The sequence below is a fragment of the Muscardinus avellanarius genome, assembly GCF_963383645.1.
Source record: "Muscardinus avellanarius genome assembly, chromosome: 11".
Lineage (NCBI taxonomy): Eukaryota > Metazoa > Chordata > Mammalia > Rodentia > Gliridae > Muscardinus > Muscardinus avellanarius.
The window spans coordinates 63053025-63077065 of NC_137797.1; the positions used below are offsets into that span (position 1 = coordinate 63053025).

The 24041-nt window shown below is 55.7% G+C and overlaps 1 protein-coding gene across 3 annotated transcripts; it reads left to right on the plus strand.

Moving 5' to 3' along the window:
- Nucleotides 1-2941: 2941 nt before the first annotated feature.
- Nucleotides 2942-19228, plus strand: AGAP2 (ArfGAP with GTPase domain, ankyrin repeat and PH domain 2; the record flags this gene model as incomplete). Of its 3 annotated transcripts, XM_080705090.1 has the most annotated exons (19): nucleotides 7466-8797; nucleotides 10430-10488; nucleotides 11084-11171; nucleotides 11301-11386; nucleotides 11498-11645; nucleotides 12586-12720; nucleotides 13049-13158; nucleotides 13555-13713; nucleotides 13866-13952; nucleotides 14035-14139; nucleotides 14506-14668; nucleotides 14804-14923; nucleotides 16527-16655; nucleotides 17448-17507; nucleotides 17731-17879; nucleotides 17989-18079; nucleotides 18206-18428; nucleotides 18539-18794; nucleotides 18986-19228. In XM_080705090.1, the coding sequence occupies 19 exons, from the start codon at nucleotides 7642-7644 to the stop codon at nucleotides 19226-19228; spliced, it is 3567 nt and encodes a 1188-aa protein (XP_080561216.1). The 3 variants fall into 3 exon arrangements, with proteins under 3 accessions (XP_080561218.1, XP_080561216.1, XP_080561217.1); XM_080705092.1 differs by lacking the exons at nucleotides 7466-8797; nucleotides 17448-17507 and adding an exon at nucleotides 2942-3101; XM_080705091.1 differs by lacking the exon at nucleotides 17448-17507 and having other exon boundaries at nucleotides 7642-8797.
- Nucleotides 19229-24041: the final 4813 nt, after the last annotated feature.

Sequence of the window (24041 nt, forward strand, 5' to 3'; positions counted from 1 at the left end):
ACGTGGGAGGCTGAGACAGGAGAATCACAGGTTCAAGACTATCCTCAGCAAATTAGTGAGACTCTCAGGAGCCTTAACAAGACTCTGTTTCAAAAGTGAAGAATAGCCAGGCGTGGTGGGGCGCACTTGTAATCTCAGCATTTGGGAGGCTGAGACAGGAGGATCGTGGTTCGCAGACAGCCTCAGCTGCTTAGTGAGGCCCTTTGCAACTCAATGAGACCCTGTTTCAAAATGAAGAATAAAAAATAGGGCTGGGGGGTGTAGATCAGAGGTAGAATCCCCCTGGGTTCCATCCCCAGACCCACACAAAAAGTGAAGAATATTGCTGGGCATGGTGGTGCACTCTTGTAATCCCAGCATTTGGGAGGCTGAAACAGGAGGATTGCTCTTTAAGGACAGCCTCAGCTACTTAGTGAGGCCCTTTGCAACTCAGTGAGACCCTGTTTCAAAATAAAGAATGAAAAATAGGGCCAGGGGTGTAGCTCAAAGGTAGAATGTCCCCGAGTTCCATCCCCAGTACCACAAAAATAAATAAAACAGAAGAATAAAAGGGCTGGGGGCATAGCTTAGAAGTAGAATGCCCCTGCATTCAATCCCCAGTACTGTGGCGGGGGGGGGGAATACAAGGAGTAGTGGCACACACCTGTAATTCCACAATTTGAAAGTCTGAGACAGATCAATTTATTTATTTATTTTTATTTATTTATTTGGTCTCACTAAGTTGCAGAGGGCTTCACAAGTAGCTGAGGTTGGCCATAACTTGTCTCCTGTCTCAGCTGCCCAAGTACTGGGACTACAGGCATGTGCTTGTAATTCCCAACTAGGATCACAGTTCTGAGGCCAGCCTCAGCAACTTGGTGATACCATTTTAAAATTAAAAATAAATACTGGTGGTATCGCTCAGAGGTAGAATGCCCCTAGATCCTAGATTCAATCCCCAGTACCTCCCCTCCCCACCAAAAAAAAGACATAAAGGGAGGAGTCTGGGATATGATAAATATGAGAAGAAAGAGGACTGTCCATTCTAATGGTTGGTCAGTGATGGTCTGTTATCACATAAGTGCTTTGATGCGTCCCTTTTTACAGAGGTAAAGAAAGGCATTTTCCTGGGATAAAGAAGCAATCTTGGGTGTGAACAAAAAGAAAAACCTGCCAACCCTACAGATTTGCTTGTGTGCACCGAGATTCTATGAAGGCCCGAGCAGGCGTCTTTACTGCTAGGGGCAGGCTGCATAGGTTCTAATTTTGCCCCTCACTAGCTGTATAACCTTTAACCAGGTACCTAAAACTCTGTGCATTTCTTCCTCTGTAAAATGGGAGTGCATCGACAGTTACACTTACCTCTAACTCCGCATTGCTGTGAGGACTGAATGAGTTGACACACAGTTAACTCCACATTAGTCGTCATTGTTCAGGAGCCGGGCGTGGTGGCGCACGCTTGTAATCCCAGGATTTGGGAGGCTGAGACAGGAGGAGCTGGGTTTGCAGCCAGCCTCAGCTACTTACTGAGGCACTCTGCAACTTAGTGAGACCCTGTTTCAAGATTGAATAGGAAATTGGGCTGAGGGTGTAGCTTAGAGGTAGAATGCCCCTGGGTTCAATCCCCAGCACCACCAAAAAAATAAAAAGATTCTAGTGGATAATCCCAATCTCCAACTATACAAATATTCCCATAGTTACCAATTCCTGTCCATAAATTACTACAAATCTATGCAGAAGATAAATTTGGCAGGGCCAAAGAGGTTCAGATCTTGAAACAAAATAATTGGTTGCACCCCACCACCTCTCAACCCCCACCTTATTCCTCCAGCTCCATTTTCTTTTTTAATTTTTCATCTGCCCTCTTCTCTTTCTGATCCTAAATCAAGGGTCAGACAATGTTATCAGGGAGAAGGGAACTGGTTGGCAAACTTTTTTTTTTTTTTTTTTTTTTTTTTGCGGGTCTGGGGATGGAACTCAGGGGCATTCTACCTTCTTCGAGCTATACCCCTTACCCTGTTTTTTTATGCTTTTGAAACTGGGTCTCATTAAGTTGCGGAGAGCCTCACTAAGTAGCTGAGGCTGGCCGCAAACCGCGATACTCCAGTCTCAGCTTCCCGAATGCTGGGATTACAAGTGTGCGCTACCATGCCCACCTGGCAAACATCTTGATTGTGTGTTGAAAGGGGTATTAAGATAGCAATCAGGAGACCTAGATTCATATCTTTGTTCACCTGGTATTGGCTTCTGTGAGCCTCAGTCTCCTTTTTTGTATACTAGGGATAAATAATCCTACCCTTGGGCCTGTCATGAAGACAATATGAAGGTGTGTTGTAAACTATTAAATGTTATGCACATGTTAATTATTACAAAAGTAACTGAACACACAGCATGATAATTTTGCCTGGTTTTACGTTACTCCAGGATTATACTGCGAGATGTTATCATGCAGGGCTTATTGGGATGGGTGGAGAAGGTGACTAAATACACCACTGTATGCTAGAATGTGGGGCTAAGAGTGACAGACCAAATGTATGTGTATTCCTGTGTGAGTTTGAGACAACACAAATTCACAAATCCCCAAGTTTGGGATTGCAGCTGAGACCTGGCTGGCCACATTCTCCCAGAACCGACACCCATTTAATTAGCCACCTCCCACAGGAGGCCCTGGGATGCTTGTCAAGGTGTCACCCTGCACCTGGATAGGGAATCATAGCTAGGGCCGGCTGGCAGGACTGATGGGCCAACGCTAGAGGGGGTGGGAGGTGCAGGAGGTAGTGCTGTCCCAGGCTGTGGGTTTGAAACTCACCAGTCAGGAAGTGAGGCCGACAGACGGAAGGGAGGGCAGGGGCGGGGAGTTCTGGGGCACAGCAGAAGGGGCCTTCTGAGGGTCGGGGAATGCAGATCCATGGGCTTCAGGGCCAGAGGTTGCTGTTAGTCTGGCAAGACAGGTCTGGGCAACATGCATGCCCAGAGGCAGCTGGCTGTAGCCGCTGTGAGAACAGAAGTCAGGAGACACGAGGTGGCCAAGCAAGCTCTGAGCCACCTCAGGAAGCTAGCTTGGAGAGTGGGTGACCCTGACCTTCGGGACAGCATCCAGGCCTCACTGGACATCATACGAGGTAAGAGATGGATCAGCCCTCCAACTTGGATGTATCGGAGACGAGCAAGGGCATCGAAGAGCTAGCTGTGTCATGTATCATTTCTCAATTAGCTACTTCCTAGTCCCCAGGATGAAGCTGGGACTCTGGGGAGGAATACATTTGGGGAGGATAGAATAAGACATGGGAGGTATCATTTTTCCTTTCCCCAACTCTGATCCTTGTCCCAGGAGAACAAAATACAGGTCACTGTTGAACTGACCTTCTTGGCAATGGAGAAGTGGGTAAGCATGGGGAAGACCGGCTGTGACAGACCATGGTAGACACGTCCCCTGCTTGGGGAGTCCAGAACAGGAAGCAGTCTGGGGCAGGAGGTTCTGGGACTGGATAATGTGTTCATTCCCAGGACCCACTAAGGATCAGTGACCTCTTGTTCTCTAGCTGTAGAGAGAAACACACACACACACACACACACACACACACACACACACACACACACTAAAATATACGAGGCAGAGAATCTTGGGCTTCCAGGCACACACTAACACTTAAACATCATGTTCTGCACAGCTGAAGTACAGAAAGGTCCCAGGACTCTGGTTGGTCCCTTCTCCTCCTGTTCCTGTCTTCCCCCCACACACCTTCCGCTCTACCTCCTTAGTGCCATTAGAGCAAGTGATGACAACACAGGGAGGAAGTGCTGCCATGGCAACACCATCCGCCACATCCTCCTGCCCACCCCAGCCTTCAGTCCTGTGGTGGGGCCCTGGCAGGCAGCTTCTCTCCATCCACAAGGCTCCAACCACTAAGGAACTGGTGGAATTGAATGTTGTTTTCAGCATTTTCTCATCTCATACATCTCTGAGGGAGAAAAAAAAATTACAGAAGCAGGCATCTTAGCCCATGAAGAGTTCTGGTAGAACACATTTTCCAGTATGTCCTGATTTCTTCCAGCCACGTAGTCCTCCCCATTACTTATATGTGTGTGTGGAGTAGCAGACATTGAACCCAGGGGCACCCTACCACTGAGCTATACCCCTATCTCCCTCCATTTTTTTTGAGGCAGGTTCTCAGTAAGTTGTGATCCTCCTCCCTCAGTCTCCCAAGTAGCTGGGATTACAGACCTGTGCCACCATACCAGGCTGATCCTGTCCATTCTTAGCTGCTTACCTAGGGGGTCAAGGGGCGCATCAGTCAGTCCTTCTATCATGGACACCTCCTACCAGACTTCTCTGATGGAAGAGGCCACCAGAGCATAGCCTGGGGCAGGAATGGTTGGTTTGGGCTCCTAGTAGGACAGCTGGATCCTTTCCCCATGCCTTCATCTCATTGTCCTTTGGATGCTAGTATCCCTCTCACTTCCTGTCCCTTTGACAAGAACTACACCTGATTTTGTCGTGACAGCCTTAGTAGTTGGAAAGTCAGACCTAGGAGGAGTGGCCCATGAGCTCTCTCTCCTAGGAGAGAACTTGAAGTCTCACCCATGGGTAAAAGAAGGAGTACTGGGGGTATAACTCAGTGATAGAGAGCTTGCCTAGCATGAACAAGGCCCTGAGTTTGGTCCCCAGGACTGGGGAAGAAAAGATGCATATAATAATATATATATTTGGATATATAATATATTATATATTACATAGGTAATAATATATTACCTATGTATCTATATATGCATATATATACACATATGTATATAGAGAGGGGGCGGAGAGAAACAGTGCACAAGAGTACAAACCTGCATGGTGGAATTTGCCTATAATCTCAATACTTAGGAGGCTGAGACAGAAGAATCACATGTTTAAAGTCAGCCTCAGCAAATAATCAAGATTCTCAGCAACTTAATGAGGCCCTGTTTCCAAATAAAAATAAAATAGGGTTGGGGTGTAGCTTAGAGGAAGAATGTCCCCGGGTTCAATCCCTAGCACTACAAAAGAGAGGGTGCATGATTGCACCTGCCTGTAATCCCAATACTTGGGAGGCTGAGACAAGATTGCAAGTCTGAGACCAACCTGGGCAACTTACTAAGATCCTGTCTCAAAAACAAAAAATAAAAGAGCTGGGGATATGACTCAGTGGTAGAGCATTCCTGAGTTCAATCCCTAGTACCACAATAAAATAAAATAACAAGAAGAGATATATAGGCCAAGTAAAGAAGCTCCCTCTACCTCTTGAAAAAGAGGGAGTGAGGAGAAGACCCCCCTTTTCCCTTTTGTGCTGGTGATGGAACCCCAGGTCTCCAGGGCCTTGAGCACTAGGCAACGGCTCTGCCACTGAGCTATGTCCCCAGCCCAAGACTGCACTCTTCACAAGATTTGTTTTACTCCTTCCTTGAGTCAGGCTTCTGTTCCCATTGAACAACAAGGAAAACTGAGGCCATCAAAGGAAGGAAGCTTAAGGCAGAACCAATAATTTTCCTTCACCCTCTCCTTCACAAAAGATGTGAAGGGTCTCTTGCACTGGGAATAGTGCCATCCTGGTTCTGCAGGGAGTGGGGAAAAATCTGCTGACCTCCAGGACAGGACCTAGGAGGCATGAGGTGTGGGCCTCTTGGAGAACAAAGGGCTCCTGGCACCCTGGTTCAGCCCCCCACCCTCACCCCCCACCAGGCCGAGCATGCCTCGGGCTCCTGCCTCCAAGAGCCGCCCACGGCAGCACTTATTATAGTCTGGCTGCGTCAGGAGGGCGGGTGCCAAATTAAGGGACCGATACCGATGAGACTCCAAATCCTGGGGAGGGGTCTCCAAAACTGCAGGGAGACAGCTCCCCTCCAAGACACTCCCCACCCCCAGATCTCAGCCTCTCTTCCCCATTGGAAACTGCTCAGGCTTTTCACAGGGGCTGGAGGACAGAGAGCTTTAAACTCTGAAGCCCCTAGAGGGGTGGGGGGCACAGAGCAAATGGTGTCCAATTCTCTCTTCCTACCTCCTCTTTAACCTTCTAAAAGACTCCTGCCTCATAAACCTCAGGAGACCCAATAGAAACCCAGAAGAGGCTGGCTCCCCACTGCCTCAACCGAGGGGTGCTTTTATTCAGGGAGCAAAATCCCCCGCAGGTGAGTAACCAGGTGTGAGGGTAGAGTCTTCACTAAACCAACATCTCCTGGACGGATCCCCATCCACCCTACACTGATCCTTCCTGTCTCCTTATCCCCACTGCTTCTGAGGCACTCTTGGAGCTGTGGTTGCTATGGAGACAGGATGCATTTTGGTATGGGGGGTGTCAACTCATAGATGTATTTCTCCTCCTTCCACCTTGAGCTGGGGCCTCGACTCATGCAACAGCTCAGGTTCCTGGCTCCCCAGATCTCTCCCCTCGCGAAGTGCCCCCCCCCACTTCCTACCCTAAGCTCCATGTTTGTCCCCATCCCTGGGGAACACTTTCCAAGTTCACTTTGGGACAATCGGCTGGAGTTGGAATCCCATCAAGTAATTAAGTGTGGGGGTGTAGGAGGGAGAGGGAACCAGGGGATGAGAAAGGGAACTCATCAGGTACCCTGTAGGTGCCCTGGGAAAGGAATTTCAGGGGCCCCCACTTTCCCACTTTGGCATCCTCTGAATTGGCACTGACCCCGAGTTTGCTGTGTTCTTCGAGCCTGTCTATCTAATAAATCGATTTTTTGCCCTTGCCCTTAAACGCCACACCCCCCGCCCCCCAGTTTTGCTCCCTAACCTTGGTGTGCAAGAGGAGGGGGCTAAGGTTGTTGGAGATGAATCCAAGTCCCAGAAAATCCAGCCCAGGATTTGGGAGGGAAATCCAGTCCTGGATTTTGCACCGCCCTCGCAGACAGCGGTGCTGGTGGAGAGGTGGGGGGGTAGATGAGACTGGGGGGGCCGGGGGCCGCCTCCTCCTCAATGTGAGGGGAGCGCCCGGACACAGCGCGCATCCGGACCCAGCCGAGCCCGGGCAAGGCCCCCGGACTCCGCGCCGGGATCTCACGCCCCTCCCCTCCCAGACCCCAGACCCGCGGGTTCCCACCCCCTCCTGTTCCCTCCTTCCTCCCCCGCCGCCTCCTAGATCGCCATCCCCAGCATCCTCCCCGCGCCCCTGCGAATTCCCCGCACGACCAGCCCCACTAGCTTCCCACCCTCCTCAAGACCCCCTCTCCGACCGCATCTGCGGCCCCGTCCCTGGAGTCCCCCTTCCCCGCCCTGCCTCCCCCGCGCTGGTTCCTCTCCCCCAGCCTCTGGTCCCTTTTCTACCCCCTTTTCCTCCCTCTCCCCCATTTGCCCCCACTACTGTCCTCCCCGCCCTCCTCCGCCCATCTCCGCGCCCCCACCCAGGCCGGGGTGCACGGTCCGGCGCGCCTCCCTGGAGCAGCACCAAGGTCCCGGGGCTCCAAGGGGGTGGGGGCGCAGGGCGGGGAGCATGGGGAGGGGGCGCCCCATGTGATGGGAGGGGGGCGCAAGCGGAGGCGGCGGAGGCGGCGGCGACAGCGGAGCCGGGCCGGGGGCTCAGCGGGGTCCGGGGGCTGGGGGCAGCGAGCAGGGCGGCCCCATGGCCGGGCCCCCCTGAGGCAGTCCGGGGGAGCCCCCTCCCCTCCCCAGCTCGGGGGTCTCCGGGCCCCATGAGCCGGGGCGCGGGCGCGCTTCAGCGCCGGACAACGACCTACCTCATCTCGCTGACCCTGGTCAAGCTCGAATCGGTGCCTCCGCCGCCGCCTTCTCCGTCTGCAGCGGCGGCCGGCGGCCCCGGCGCCAGGGGCTCGGAGACCGCGGATCCGGGCAGCCCCCGAGGCGCGGAGGAGCCGGGCAAGAAGCGGCACGAGCGTCTCTTCCACCGGCAGGATGCGCTGTGGATCAGTACTAGCAGCGCGGGAGCGGGGGGCGCGGAGCCCCCCGCCCTGGCCCCGGCTCCGGCCAGTCCGGCCCGCCCGGTCTCCCCCGCTCCCGGCCGCCGCCTCTCCCTCTGGGCGGCCCCTCCGGGACCCCCGCTCTCCGGGGGGCTGAGCCCCGACCCGAAGCCCGGGGGCGCCCCCACCTCCTCCCGGCGCCCTCTACTCAGCAGCCCGAGCTGGGGGGGCCCGGAGCCCGAAGGCCGGCAGGTCGGCGGCGTCCCCGGCTCGTCCTCCCCGCACCCTGGCACCGGCAGCCGAAGGCTCAAGGTGGCGCCTCCTCCGCCGGCTCCCAAGCCTTGCAAGACCGTGACCACGAGTGGAGCCAAAGCCGGCGGGGGCAAAGGCGCGGGCAGCCGCCTGTCATGGCCCGAGAGCGAGGGCAAGCCCAGGGCCAAGGGGCCAAAGAGCGGCGCCGGGACTGGAGCCTCGGCCGCCGCGGGCGGAGGAGCCGGCGCTGCAGCCACGGCCTCTGGTGGGGTTGGGGCCGGGGCCGGGGCCGGAGTCCGAGGGAAGCTGTCCCCTCGCAAAAGCAAGAGTAAGACATTGGACAACAGCGATTTGCACCCAGGACCGCCCGCCGGCTCGCCTCCTCCGCTCTCTGTCCCAGCAACCCCGGCTTCAGGCTCCGCTGTCTCCGCCGCCTCCGCGCAGTCCCCCGGGCCTGCACCGCCCATCACTCTGGAGCCCCCAGCCCCAGGGCTGAAACGGGGCCGGGAGGGGGGCCGAGCATCCACTCGTGACCGCAAGATGCTCAAGTTTATCAGCGGTATCTTCACCAAGAGCACAGGAGGGCCTCCTGGCCCCGGGCCCCTTCCGGGACCCCCGGGCCTGTCTTCTGGCAGTGGGTCCAGGGAGCTGCTGGGTGCAGAGCTCCGCGCCTCCCCTAGTGAGTGGGGTCGGGGCCTAAGAACAGGGAGGGGAGGGCAGGGCACCGGAACGCTCAGTCCGGGAAACTAGGGAAGCTTTTGGGTAGGCAGAGTAACCGAGGTTCGCTCCTCTGCCAAGGACTGGGGCAAGGAATGAGCGCAGGGCGAGCGGCTCCAGAGCCACAGGGCGCGACCTGAGACCCGACTTGGTTTTGGAGGGATTCAGAGGCATCGGCGTTTCCAGGGAAAATAATGCCCTTGGTGGGAGTGACTGTCGGAAATTGCTGGCAGAAAACCCAGACCCCACTTCCAGCCCCAGCCGGACCCTGGGAGCATGGCCACCAGGCTTTGCCTTGTCTAGAGGGACGTTGAAGGTGAAGGGGTGAGGAAGCCTCAGTTTCCCCTGAGCACTTGGGCCCGGTGGCGTGACAGTGACCTTGCAGGCAGCTTCTCGCCAGGAACAGGTCTTCTGGGTTGAGAGCAGGCTAGTGGTGGCTTCCACGCAGTGGAGGTGGGCTGGGCCGTCCGCGAGTGGCGGGGGCTGGAACGTGCTGAGTATTTAAGCCTGAAGTGAAAGGGTGGGTAGGAAGCTTTGCTTCCCCACCGCCCACCCCCGCCCCACAGCGGCATGAAACCGCCCGGGCTGACCCTGGAGTGAGTCAGGGGGGCGGCACTGCTGCAAAGACAATCCTCACCCCGGGAGGCTTGGGAGGCGGTGCGGGAAAGTGGTGGGTCCCCCCCCCCTCCCAGGGGTGTCTTTATTCTTTTTTTCTTTTTCTTTTTAACTGGGGGAGATAGGCGGGGGCTCCATGCGGCTCACACTCCCTGGAGGAGAGGCGGGTCTGGAAGCGGGGGCGGCCCCCGGGGTTTGGCTCCGGAGCGGGTGGGAGCAGATGGCTCCGGATCCCAGAGTTCCCGCCGCAGCTGCGGCGCCCCGGGAACGTCCGGCCAGTGTCAGGCGCGGGGGCTGGACCCGGCGGGCGGAAGGAGCATCCTTTCCCCCACAGGCCTGTGTCTTGTCTCGGCCATGGGATGGATGGAGCCCTTCCCCACAGTTCTTTAGGAGGGCGCTCGTGGGGAGGCTGTGGGAGAGGGAGGCTAGGAAAGCGAACTCTATCTCTTGGGCTGTGGGGAGGGGTTAGGACCACCTAGCCGTTGACCTTGAAAAAGGGGAGGGAAAGCCCTCACCTCATTTTCTCTCCTGTGAAGTGCAATGGAGATGGAGGAAGCCCCACTCCCTTCTGTGTGCTAGCACCTGCTCCCAGGATCTGCCCTGGGAATCTTTCAGACGGAGGGAGAGGAGCCCCTTTTCTCCCTCCGCAGAGAAGAAGCTGGCACTGTCAGAGCCCTGGTCTCCTGGCCTGGAGCAGGGACCCACGTTTGGGGATGTGCTTTAAGGGAGATGCCAACTGAAGTATTTTTGTCTTGCTAGCTCTGTTGCTAAGCAACCACTGAGCGGCAGCAACAGCTGTGGGGAGAGCGGCTGGGATGGAGGACTGGGGACCACTCTCAGACCTGTCTGTTTCACACACCCCTCCAGCGCAGGCAGGGTCCTGGGGGTAAAGGGAGCTGCATAGAGAGGAGGGGTGGCTGTGGGCTGGGAGCCCTCCTGGGTCAGAAGCCTTCCTCTTACTGTCCCTTTCTCATTACAGAGGCTGTGGTCAATAGTCAGGAATGGACTTTGAGCCGCTCCATTCCCGAACTCCGCCTGGTAAGTATCCCCAGCCCGGCCCCAGCAAGGAAGGCTAACCCTGCCCACTGCACTCAGCTCTGTCCCCTCACTTCTCCTCTCCTCTTTCTACAGGCCTGGGACTCATTTCCAGTCCCCTGAGAGACTACTTTCATGACACTATTGTGGGGCTTGATACATTCTTATGACTTTTTCTTCTGCGGTCTTACTCTCTTGTTTCTCCCCCTCTCTTTGTCCAGGGCCCTCTTTCAGGCTTCTCCTCATTTCTGGCATCTGTCCTTTGGCCCTTCATGTTCTATTGCCTAGAATTAATTAGGTAAAACTTTCCAACTAGTGCCTAGGCCTCTGACATGCCTCATACACAGGTCTAAAACATTTCCTAAACAACACAAGAGAACTGGTCCTGAACACATCCTTCACTTGTGGCCACTTTGAGCTTGGAATCATTTCTTACACTGGAGCATGCTCATCCCAACTGCTTTCTCCTGCATGGCAGTCATCCAGTCACCCGTGTGACTTAGCACTGCTAGTCCCTGGGGCCCTCTGGCATGGGCAGACCCAAGCATCGTGGCCCCTCTTGATGCCCACTGTCTCCGCTCCTCAACCTTACCCTCAGGGTGTGCTGGGTGATGCCAGGAGTGGAAAGTCTTCGCTCATCCACCGATTCCTGACTGGTTCATACCAGGTGCTGGAGAAGACCGAGAGTAAGTTCTCCAGAGCCATAGTTAACTAAGGATTGGGATTGGGGATGCAGGAGTAAGATCAATGACTGGGCAAGGGAATTTGGTGACCTGTCCCCTCTGACCAATGAATCCTTTAACTCTTCTGGACAGGTGAACAGTACAAGAAAGAAATGTTGGTGGACGGGCAGACTCATCTGGTGCTGATCCGAGAGGAAGCTGGGGCACCTGATGCCAAGGTGAGGGGCGGAGGTGGTGGGTGGGTAAGCTGGCTGGGAGCATGCCTGGATAGGAGTGAAGCTTTTGGCTTCCCAGTCTGACCCTCAGTTTGTCCCCTCACCCCTCGCAAGTTCTCAGGCTGGGCAGATGCTGTGATCTTTGTCTTCAGCCTGGAGGATGAGAACAGTTTCCAGGCTGTGAGCCGTCTCCACAGTCAGCTGAGCTCCCTTAGGGGGGAAGGACGAGGAGGCCTGGCCCTGGCTCTGGTGGGGACACAAGGTAAGGAGGGCTGGAGGAAAGGCTGCTTTCAGGGGGCAGTTCTTGGATGCCACTGGGCTCTTGCCCAGTGACTCCTTGGGTTCCAGTAACCCTCTGAAAGGGAGACTGATCTTCAAACAAGGGAGTCATGAAACCAACACAAACTTCCCATAAACAGAGAAAAAGGGACTGCTAGGGAAGAAAAGACAGCGAGAGTAGCCATCCCTGGTCCCCTCCTGAGATGTCACCTCTTTTGTGTTCTCATACTGCCATTTCCCCATGCCACCACCATGGGACACAGGAAATCTCAAGTAGTATGGATAGAAAGCCTTTTCCATTTCCCCTTGCGACAGCTAGGTCAGGCTGACACCCTTTGAAGGAACTGAGCTGAAAGAAAATGCTGAAGAAAACAGGAGGGCAGAAAACCTTTCAGTTTCCAAAGTAGTGACTCAGAGGCTCTCAGACTCTCCACTGGGGAAGGAGGAGCCTCGCCAGTCCCCACCTGTGTGCTGACAGTACAGAGAACTGGCAGAGCTGTCTGGATGCCTAGCCGCAGGTGCCAGCCCCCACCTGCTGCTTGCCTCCTGATTCCCACTGCAGAGTTAGCAGTCCACCTGTTACCTGTGGGCATCCAGTCTTTGCCAGGTATCTTCTCACTCAGGTCCAGATTCAATAGCTATGCAGAGCAGGGTGAACACACACACACACACACACACACACACACACACACACACACACACACACACCTACCTCCTGGCCTCCTTACCTACAATTGGGTGTGTCGGCTGGGCTTAGCACTCAGAAAGGGCTCGTCGATTCTCATTCCACCAGAGCAAGGTAGACTTTCTCCCACACTCCATCTCCAGTGGGCTCAGCCTAAGCCTGGAACACCAGGGGGAGGGGATCGTGAGGAGTGGGGAAAGGGGCCCCATCCAATCCTGCCTTTTTCCTGTCCCCTCAGACAGGATCAGTGCCTCCTCTCCTCGGGTGGTGGGCGATGCACGTGCCAGGGCTCTGTGCGCAGACGTGAAACGCTGCAGCTACTACGAGACTTGTGCAACCTATGGGCTCAATGTGGATCGGGTCTTCCAGGAGGGTGAGTGTGGCCACCCCCACCAATGTATTGGAAGTGGGGAGCTGGGGGCCTGGGATATTCTAGAGGCCCAGCATCAGGCCTCTCTGTCTGCCACTGATAGGAAACTGGCCTCTGTGGAAGGGAGGAGAGATGGGGGAGGCCAGAGAAGATTCACTCACAGGGTGTTTCTGGGCTCAAGGAGCTGGTTAGGCCACAGGTGGCACAGAGGCCACAGCGACAAGGAGGTTGGGGCCTGTGTTATCTGCAGGGGGTTTCTTAAGGCTAGGCATGGAAGGGTGGTTTGGGTATCTGCCCTGCTCAGGCCTCCTCCTTCTCCTCCTCCCTTCAGTGGCCCAGAAGGTGGTGACCTTGCGCAAACAGCAGCAGCTTCTGGCTGCCTGCAAGTCCCTGCCTAGCTCCCCAAGTCACTCAGCTGCCTCCACCCCTGTAGCTGGGCAGGTGAGTTGGGGTTTCGGAGACAGTAGAAGAGGGCCTGGGAATCTGAAGACAGATCTAACACATCAAAGGTCGGGGTGGGGTGGGGGTGGGACAGGTGGAAATGGCAGGGATACCATCTGCAGAAAGTGCATTAGTTTGGAAATCAATCAGGTTGGAGGCAGCATTTGTGAAGCTGCAAACCAAGTCATCACTTAACCTCCCAAGGTCATCTAGAAGACCGAAGTCAACCTTGGCAAAACTCAACGCACTGTAACAATGCTAGTAAAGATTTTTTAACTATTAATGATAATATACATGGCGATGAGATCAAGGAATGTCTCCAGGGCCCCATAACTGGATGTAAGTGTAGCTTTGAGGGGGCAGCTCGGCTCTGCTGATTCTTCCATATGTCCCCAGGCTAGCAACGGGGGCCACACCAGCGACTACTCTTCTTCCCTTCCATCTTCACCCAATGTTGGTCACCGGGAGCTCCGAGCGGAGGCGGCCGCAGTGGCTGGATTAAGCACCCCAGGGTCCCTGCACCGGGCAGCCAAGCGGAGAACAAGCCTTTTTGCGGTATGGGACATGCTGGCCTCCTCCCCTCCTCTCCTCTGGTACCTGTCCACCTTCCCTAGCCTCCTCTGTTGGGCCCTCCTTTATTTATCTTCCCTGTCCTTCCATTTGCACCCCTCTATCCATCCTCTGAGTTATTCCAATAACCATTCCAGAATCGTCGGGGTAGCGACTCTGAGAAGAGGAGCTTGGACAGTCGGGGAGAGATAACGGGGAGCGGGCGAGCCATCCCCATCAAACAAGTGAGTGGTCCAGGGGCTGGGGGAAGGCTGGGGGCAGCTGGTCTTAGCTGCCTCTTCTCCCATACGTTTCTCCATACTCCAGAGCTTCCTACTAAAGCGAAGTGGAAATTCCTTGAATAAAGAGTGGAAGAAGAAATATGTGACCCTGTCCAGTAACGGCTTCCTACTCTACCACCCCAGCATTAATGTGAGTGGCAGAGACTGGGCCACACTGGCCGGCCTTGGGTGCCCTTCAGCTCTACCTGTCTGTGTCTCCGACAAACACTAGCATCATTTCCGGGAAGCCCTAGTCCTGTTCTTTTAAGTTGAGCAAGCATGTAAAGAGCCCACCCTCTGCCCATGCTGGCAGTCTAGGGAGATCACCCAGGAAGGGCCACTCCTGGCCTGCCATTTGGGGCTGCTTTCTGGGGGAGATAATGCTGGGCCAAATCTGATGGGCCATTTCCTGAGAAGCTCATCCCAGCCCAGTCAATGCCCAGAGCCCTCTCTCCATCTTCCCAGCACCACCAAGGACCCCAACCTTCCCTCCACTCTTGACACCTGTGCCCCTCAGGATTACATCCACAGTACCCACGGCAAGGAGATGGATTTGCTGCGAACAACGGTCAAAGTCCCAGGCAAGCGGCCGCCAAGAGCCATCTCTGCTTTTGGTCCTTCAGCCAGCATCAATGGCCTGGTCAAGGACATGAGCACTGTCCAGATGGGGGAAGGCCCTGGTGAGTGGAGCACATGGCAAAGGGCAGGAGGGTCCTGGGTAAGTGGGCAGTTGGGTCATAAAGAGGGACCACCTAGGGGCCGGGGCCGAGAGTTGACAGGTTCACTGAGGTTTTCTCTTCCTCCCCTTCCAACAGAAGCCACTACGCCCATGCCAAGCCCCAGCCCCAGCCCCAGTTCCCTGCAGCCACCACCAGACCAGACATCCAAGCACCTGTTGAAGCCAGACAGAAATCTGGCCCGAGCCCTCAGCACCGGTCAGTGGGGCCATCCTCCATCTACTCTCTTCCAGCTCCAAATGGGCCGTGGGTGGGAAGTGAAATTGGGTTGGAGCTGGAATAAATGCATGAGTGAATACATGGAGTGTCTGCTGGGTGCCAGCACCAAGCTCAACCACACTGTCTGTCATTATGGCCGAGACAAGTGGGTCCAAAATGCCTGAGGCCAAGTCCTGGCTCACCGTGTGGGCAGGTTACTCCACCTCTCCACGCCTCAGTTTCCTCATCTATAAAATAGAGATAAGAATTTCTACCTCCCAGGTGGTGCGGTGGTACACACTTGTAATACTAGTCCTTGGGAGGCTGAGACAGGAAGATTGCAGGTTCGAGGATAGTCTCAACAATTCAATGGGGCTCTCAGAAACCTAGTGAGACTGTTTCCAGATAGGAAACAAAATTCTGTCTTAGAATGTATCTTCGAGGTAGAATGCCTCTGGGTCCAATTCCCAGAGAGACAGAGACAGAGACAGAGACAGAGACAGAGACAGAGCGAGCATGAGCAGTGCACGCTTGTAAGTCCAGCATTTGGGAGGCTGAGACAAAAGGATCGTGGTTTGAGGACAGCTTCAGGTACTTAGGCCTTTTGCAACTCAGTGAGTCCCTGTTTTAAAATAAAAAAAATAGGGCTGGGGGTACAGTTCATGGTAGAATGCCTCCGGGTTCCATCTCGGTATTCAGTAGAATACTGGGGGGGGGGGGGAAGAGTTTCTACCTTACATGGTTGCTTGGAGGCTTAAACAAACTGTGAACAATGTTTAGTGCTTGAAATGTTACTTGCTATTTAAATAGTAAGTAGCATTGTTACTAGTGATTCTTGGCCGATTATTATCAGGTCAAGATTACCATCTCCATTTTAGGGATGAAGAAACTGAGACTTAACCAGGCATGGTGGTACAAGCCTATAACCTCAGTACTTGGGAGGCTGAAACGGGAGAATCACAGGTTAGCAGCCAGCCTCAGCAACTCAGCGAGGCCCTCAGCAACTTAGTGAGACTGTTTCAAATAAAAAATAGAGCCAGGTGTAGCTCTCCTGCAATCCCAGCTTTAGGAGGCTGAGACAGGAGGCAGAGGTTGGAGGGCAGCCTCAGCAAGTAGCAAGACTCTCATCAACCTAGTGAGACCATGTTTCATAATAAAAATAAAATAGGGCTGGGGTTGTAATTTAGAGGTAGAATGCCCCTGGGTTCAATCCTCAGTAACACACACACACACACACACACACACACACACACACACACACACAGAAATTAAAATAGGGCTGGTGGTGTAGTTTGGAGGTGGAACACCCCTGGGTTCAAACCCCAGGACCACAAAAAAGAAAAAAAAGAAACAAACTCACAAGTAACTTGCTCAAGACCCCAAGGTTGATCAATGGGAAAGCCAGGATCTGAGTTGAAGACTGACCTTAAACCATTGATTTGCCCACCTACCCAGGAAACGGTCTAGGGCCCCTCCTGGAGAGAGACAGCTGAGGGGGACCACATCAAAATGCCAAAACTAGTTCAGGGAAGGAGACAGGTTGTCAAGAAATCAGGAATTCTGTGGAGGGGGCAACTGAGGCAGCTGTGTCCCCCTCCCTAAGACTGTACCCCATCTGGAGACCTGAGCCCCCTGAGTCGGGAACCCCCTCCTTCTCCCATGGTGAAGAAGCAGAGGAGGAAAAAATTGACTACACCATCCAAGACCGAAGGCTCGGCTGTGCAGGCTGAAGGTGAGGCTCTGGTGGCAGCTCCCATCCCACCCTGGACCGTCCCCCCAACACCAGATCCCCGGCCTAGTTCCTGCAGCAGGAGGAAAAGTGCCCGAGCTGAGTGCTTGACTCTCATTACCACGGCACATAATTTATTGGAAAAATGGATGGCCATTCCCCAGCGCCTGCCCCTCCCCTGTCCCCAGGAGTCTCCAGCCTCTGCTCTCAATGACATCCATAAGTCCATAGCTCCTGCTCCCTCTTTAGTTACTGTTCCTGCCCTCAACTTTACTCAATACCCAGCCTCTGCACCCTGACTCTGGAGGCTCAGCCCCTGCCCTCAGTGCTGAGGCCTCAGCTCCTGAACTCTGGTCACTCAGCCCCTGCTCCAGTAACCTCCAACAACCCTTGACCACAGTCCCCCCATCCCTGTCCCCCAGGGGCCCACCCCAGGCCCTGTGACTCCTGAGTCCCAGCTTCCGTTCTCTTCCCCAAGTTCCCCCAGATCCTACCCTCCCTCCTCTGCAGAGACCCGACCCCTCCCCTGTCCCCACTGCCCCCCACTGCCCCCGCTCTCTGCCCGGCGCTCAGACCCGGGCCCCAGATCTGCCTACTCCCATGGCTCTTGGCTTCTGCTCCACTCTGCTCCAGGGCCACTGACTTTAGTTCTGCTTTCTCTCCCCTCTGTCTGTCCTGCTTTGTCTCTGGCACTCTCTGTCACTCTGTCTCTCCGTCTGCTTCTCTTTTTCTCCTTTCTTGGTTCTCTCTGTTCTACTCCATTCTATCTCTATCTCCTTCGCTTCGGGAAACCAGCCAAGCGCAAAATGTGGAAACTAAAATCCTTTGGTAGTTTAAGAAATATTTATAAAGCAGGTAACAAGCGGGCAGCCGGGAGGGGCGCTCAGCTGGGGTGCAGAGGGGTGGGGGTGCCCCTGCCTCTCCCTGCATGTGCTCGGGCTTCCCGCTCTCCTCCACCCTCTGCTTCCCCTTCCCCACTCCCAGGGGCTCCGGCTGGATATCAGGGAGGAAGGGCTTGGGGAAATCCGCCCCTGCTTGAACTCTGTCCCTTATGACCCCATCCCATCCGCCCACCCAGAGGAAAACTTTGAGTTCCTGATCGTATCCAGCACTGGCCAGACGTGGCACTTTGAGGCAGCCAGCTTTGAGGAGCGGGACGCCTGGGTGCAGGCCATTGAGAGTCAGATCCTAGCCAGTCTGCAGTGTTGTGAGAGCAGCAAGGTCAAGGTAAGGGCCTGGGGAGCTGGGGGGAAGAGGGGAGCAAGGGTGCCTGAGGAGGAGGGGTGGAGAGGGAGCTACTCCGAGGGAGAGTCACCTAACCAGGCCCTCTCTGCAGCTACGCACAGACAGCCAGAGTGAGGCCGTGGCCATCCAGGCGATCCGAAACGCCAAGGGAAACTCTACCTGCGTGGATTGTGGGGCCCCCAGTGAGTGCCAGAGGCTGCGGAGGGTTGGAGTGGCAGTATCCAGGGCTAGGAGAAATCAGCGAATGCTGGCGTGTCTGGCAGTCCATGCTGTACAACGGGGATCCGAATTCTGCTCTCTGTCCCCAGACCCCACGTGGGCCAGCTTGAACTTGGGTGCACTCATCTGCATCGAGTGTTCCGGCATCCACCGGAACCTGGGCACACACTTGTCTCGTGTTCGCTCGCTCGACTTGGACGACTGGCCTCGGGAGCTGACCCTGGTGCTGACAGCCATTGGCAACGACACGGCCAACCGCGTGTGGGAGAGCGACACTCGGGGCCGTGCCAAGCCCACGCGAGACTCCTCGCGGTAAGTGCGAAGAAACAGCGGGGGTGTGTGCGAGAGGGTCCCCTGGGCAAGGGGCAGAAGTCTTACGAGAGTCCTCTGGAGCCCTTTCCGGTGATCCCCGGGTCTTGCAGGGAGGAGCGCGAGTCCTGGATTCGCGCCAAGTACGAGCAGCTGCTGTTCCTGGCGCCACTGGGCACCACCGACGAGCCCTTGGGCCACCAGCTGTGGGACGCCGTGCAGGCCCAGGACGTGGCGGCCGTGCTCCTGCTCCTGGCCCACGCGCGCCACGGGCCTCTGGACTCCAGCGTGGAGGACCCGCAGCTCCGCTCCCCACTTCACCTGGCGGCCGAGCTTGCCCACGTGGTCATCACGCAGCTGCTGCTGTGGGTGCGTGAGGGGGCGCGGGTCGGGAACGGAATCCTTGGGGGCTCCGTCACCTCGGACAGCGCCCACGGCGGGAGCGCCCCACGGTCCCGGGGAGGGCCCGCGCGCCTTGGGGGGGCCGGGGAGGGGCCGCGCGCCTGGGGGAGGGGGCCGGCCCGCGGGGACGCGCGGTCACCGGCCCTCTCGCTCTCCAGTACGGCGCGGACGTGGCGGCCCGCGATGCGCAGGGCCGCACGGCGCTGTTCTACGCCCGCCAGGCTGGGAGCCAGCTGTGTGCCGACATCCTCCTCCAGCACGGCTGCCCCGGCGAGGGCGGCAGCGCGGCCACCACGCCCAGCGCGGCCACCACGCCCAGCATCACCGCCACGCCCAGCCCCCGCCGCCGGAGCAGCGCCGCCAGCGTGGGCCGCGCCGACGCCCCGGTCGCGCTGGTATAGTTGCCCAGCAGCAGGAGAGACACCCCCACCCCGCGCGCCGGGCACAGCCACACCGGGCGGACAGCTGGACAGATGCACCCACTCACCTCTCCAACCCGCACCCCGCCCCCCGGGAGCACCTCCTACCCCCACGAGGGCACAGCCCCCACGCCTCCCAGAAGACACAAACTCACCGCCCCCTCCCCGATGAGGCCCGGAGACCCCAGCTCAACACGCCCCTCTCCGCTGTTTCCACTCTCGGATTGCTCTGGGTCTACCCGCTCGGTGTTTGCAGACGCGGACGCCCCCTCGCCGCGGTACCGGCTCCAGGGCGCTTGGACCTGCCGCCTCGCGCCCCCTAGGGGCGGGCGAAGGACCCAGTCCTGCCTGTCCACGACAATCCCGCGGCCGGAGCCCGAACCCAGGCTGGCTCCTGGGGCGACGCCACGCCAGAGGGAGGGGTTAGTAAGTGCAGGGCTAACCCTGGGACTTGGGGCCACTATGGGGACCCCACCCCTTCTATGCTGATCTCACTGCCCAGTGAAAGGGAGAAGGGCAGCGAGGGGCAGGACCCCTGCTGCCCACGGAGGTGGGGGGTCCCCAACCCTTTCCGTGAAAGGGACCACAAGGAGTGGAAATCAGGATGTCCCCCTACACCTACCCATGGAAGCTAAAGGGCCAGGGGGAGCTAAGATTCTGGGTCTCTCCCCTACCATCTTGGGAGGGAGAAGGGATGAAGCAAGAGCGGGCTAAGGGGGCTGGGGAGGGGCCTTGTAATTTATTGCTTTGTTCCCCCGACATGGGAGTGGGTGGGCCGGGGCGTGGGGAGGGCGTTTGGGGGCAGGGGAAGCCAAGGGTGGGCAGGGGTGGGGTGGGGTGGGGGTGCTCTCGGGTTGTGTCTGTGCCTGTGACTGCGTACCTGTGACTGTGCAGCGCCCGTGGTGATCTGGGGTAGGGGGCACCCCTACAATGGGACCCCTCCCCCATTATTTTTTTCTGTCCAGCCCCTCCCTTCCACTGGAGCAGCTCCAGACCCATCCCTCAACCCCATGCTCCCGCCCAGCGGGGCTGAGAAGCTGTGCGGTGGCTGGGAGGGCTTCCAGGTTCCCTGCCCCATCCTCAGAAAGGGGGTGGTGGGGTGGACTCCCTGGCCCAGCCCTGCCTCCTCCCTCAATCAACCCAGCCCTTGGGCCATCTGTGTCAGTGGTTTCCGGTCCTTTTTTTTTTTTTTTTTCCTGGCTAAAATATTTTGCAAAAGACCAGATAACTGGGGAGGGTAATAGGGTGGGGGCAGGGGGATGTCCCCCTCATCTCCTCGGAGGCAGGTGGTGTGAATCTTCAACAGCAATTAAAGAGGAAGTGATTTTTGTCTAGGGGGTGAGCTGCTGGTCTGTTCTTGGAGAGGCAGGTCAGGATGTGTTCTTGGTCAGCGTGGGGAACTGGAGGTGGGAAAGGGCTAGGCAGAGGTGCCTCTCCGGTCTGGTGGCAAGGCGGTACCCACGGGCATGGAGGTGGCTCCTTCTTGTACAACAGACCTGGGTTTGTGCAGTAGACGAGAGGGGCACCTGGGAGCAGAGGTCAGACTCACAAGGATGTCTGTTCTGGGGTGTGCTGTATGTGTGGGGGTGGGAGAGTGAGATGATGGGGTTCCTCTGGTTAAGAACAGGAAAAGAACTGTCTCATTTTGAAAGCTGGCCCTCCACTCCCTAGCTAGGGGATCTTGGGTAGAATGTTTACTTGTAATCTGAGAGACAGCTGTTCAGAGGGCACCTGGTGCTGCTCCAGCCTTGAGTACTAGAGAGTAGAGAGAATAGGAGGGGTTTTCTCCTGGCCCCAGCCGGGGTGCTAAGGCAGGCAGGGGTAGAAGACCTGGGAGATTTCTTCAGGTCACTGATGCCCATAAGCTCCATCCAACTGATGCAGGCATTTGCCCAGCTGTGTCAGAGCCGCCTGATTGCAGCGGCTTGAGCTGCTCAGCATGTAGCCAGTCCCGCCGTTTCCTATGTGCACTTGAAAGCATATGCTCTGGTAGAGCCTGGGCTGGGTGGTGTTGGGCCAGTAGCCTATGCAGGTTGGGTGCAACCAACACACAGCGTCATCCATCTTGAGGAATCAGTTGGTGGCACTAGCATCTTGGGGGAGGGTCAGTTTCAACCCTTAGCACCCCCAGCCTCAAGATACTCAGTTTTCAATGTACCAGCCAGCTGAAAAACATGGTGTGAGGCTTTTCAGGACTTGCAGGACCAAGCCCTGTCCAGTTTTCCCAGAGGTTGCTACTCTGGTGGCCACCAGCGCAGCAGTGATCCAGGGAGGGGCGAGCTCGGGTACAGGGACAAATGCAGGTGTGTGGTCTGGGCAAAGTGAGACAGCGGGGGAAGTGAGACCTTGGTCTCTTAGTGCATTGTTACCTTCTTAGGGCAAAAGCTTGCTCCCTTCCTCAGAAGTCTAGAATGTGAGAGTATGGACAGGAAGCTAGGACCATGGAGAGAAGGAAGTTACCTACAAAGGGAACCGCAGACCAGTGGGAAGGTCCTTTAATTTAAAGCCAGCGAAAGATGGTCAAGTGTTAAAAGCCACAGCAAGTCCCGCCACCAAGTAGCCCATGTGATTCTTCTTTAATGCGCTTCGCCTTTGGTCTTATGGGGAGACAGATGGGGCGACACAGCATCAAGCCCTCTAGGTCACAGCAGAATGGGACTTTAGGAGGGGCTCCGTGCTGCCCCCACATCCGTGCCAGCCGCAGCTCACCGTGCGTCTCCTTCCTTGGGTTCCTCTGCTGTGCCCTCCTCCCCCACCCTCCTGGCAGCCATCTGCCACACACCCTGCCCGATTCCTTTTGTCTGTCTTATACAGCTGGGGCAGCCTGACCTCCAGGGGAGTTTTGCCAAAAGCCAAAGGAAAGTAAAAAAGAATTTATTATTGAAAGTACAAAATGATTAAATACAGTGAGGTTTCCAGAACTCAGTTTTCTGACTTTGCTGAGACTCGGGAGTCCCATCAAACCCAAAGACAGCCTCCTGCCCCAGCCTCTCCCCCGCTCCCTCCCAAAGGATTCTACTGTGGCTGATGATCTACTTTTGGGATTCCTTCTATGATTCCTCTAAGTGCTCCAATCTCTTCTGGACTAAGAAGCTGGTGTATAGCCAGGTATGGTGGTACACACCTATAATCCCCACTACTTTGGAAGGCTGAGACAGGGAGGATCATAGATTCGACAGCCTCAGCAAGTAGTGAGACTCTCATCAACCTAGTGAGACCGTTTCAAAACTGAAATAAAAGCCGGCCATGGTGGCGCATGCTTGTAATCCCAGTATTTGGGAGGCTGAGACAGGAGGATTGCAGTTCAAAGACGGCCTCAGCTACTTAGTGAGGCCCTTTGCAACTCAGTAAGACCCTGTTTCAAAATAAAGAATAAAATATAGGGCTGGGGGTGTAGCTCGGAGGTAGAATACCCCTGGGTTCCATCCCCAGTACAAAAAAAAAAAAAAAAAAGTAAAAAAATTGGGCTGGGGTTGTAGCTTGGAGGTAGAATGCCCCTGGGTTTCATCTCCAGTACCTCAAAAATTTTTTAAATTTTTTTAAAAAACTGAAATAAAATAGGGCTGGGGGTATAGCTGAGACATAGAGTGCCCCTGGGTTCAATTCCCAGTACCTACCAAAAAAAAAAAAAAAAAAAAAAAAGGCTGGGCATGGTGATGCACACTTATAAACCTAGTACTTGGGAGGCTGAGACAGGAGGATCACAGTTTTGCAGTCAGCCTCAGCTAGTGAGGCCCTCGGCAACTGGAGGTGTAGCTTGGAGGTAGAATGCACCTGGGTTCAATCCTTAGTACCACAAGAAGAAGAAACAAAAGAAGCTGGTTTATATTGAGTTGGTGTGCACTGACTGTGGGCTGAGTTCTGTGTGAAGATATGACACTGCCCTGCAAGCAAAGCCAGTGCTACTAGCCACAGCTTACTAATGAGGGAATACCATTTGGAAAGTGAGATGATTTGTTCAGAGACCCTGATGGGAGCTGGAAGGGCAAGGGCTTGAACCTACAACTATACGATAGCAACCCCTGAGGCAATTTCTTCTTTTTATTGCTGAGATGGGTTCTAGCTCTGGGATCCAGGCTGGCCTTGAACCCGGGATCCTCCTGCCTCAGCCTCCCAACTAGTTGGGATTACAGGCACATACCACTGTGCCCAGCTCCTCAGGGCAGTTTCCAGTTTCTTGCCCAGCTGAAGCATTGAAGCATCCCCTCAAGATACCCAAGATGACCCTTGGGAAGCAGGATTTAGAGTGTACCCATCTACAATTCAACCTATCTACAATTCAAAACAAAACAATTTAAATATGACATGCACAATAATTACTAGTTCACATTCAGAAAGAAAAGGGCCAGTCTCACAAAACTTCAACAGCTGAATCCCTCACTTTCTGCTTTTGGAGACGGGGCATTCTGTGTCCTCCGTCCCTTTCCTTATTTTGCAAGCCAGTAATCTTCAGCAGGAAGGCTGTATGCCTCTGAGCTGGGGAGCCCGAGAGCCTTTGCACATCACTGTCCTTAGAGTCCTCTGCCCTGGGGGAAGGAGAGGAGGTGTGGGGACCCTCACCTGCACCTGGTCATGAGGAAGACACGGAGACACCAGGCCCACCTACTCCTGGCACACTCCAAAGCTGGTGTGCGTGTGCAACAGCCCTCTCTGGGCACAGCCAGAGGTGGAGATCTTTTCTGGGGAATGAAGAATGACCAGGAGGGTATAAGATGCAGCTGACAAATGGAATCTGGAACATGCTACATGGATGGAGTTCAGCGGGAGGGAAGATGCCTGGGCCTGAGGCAGGGGG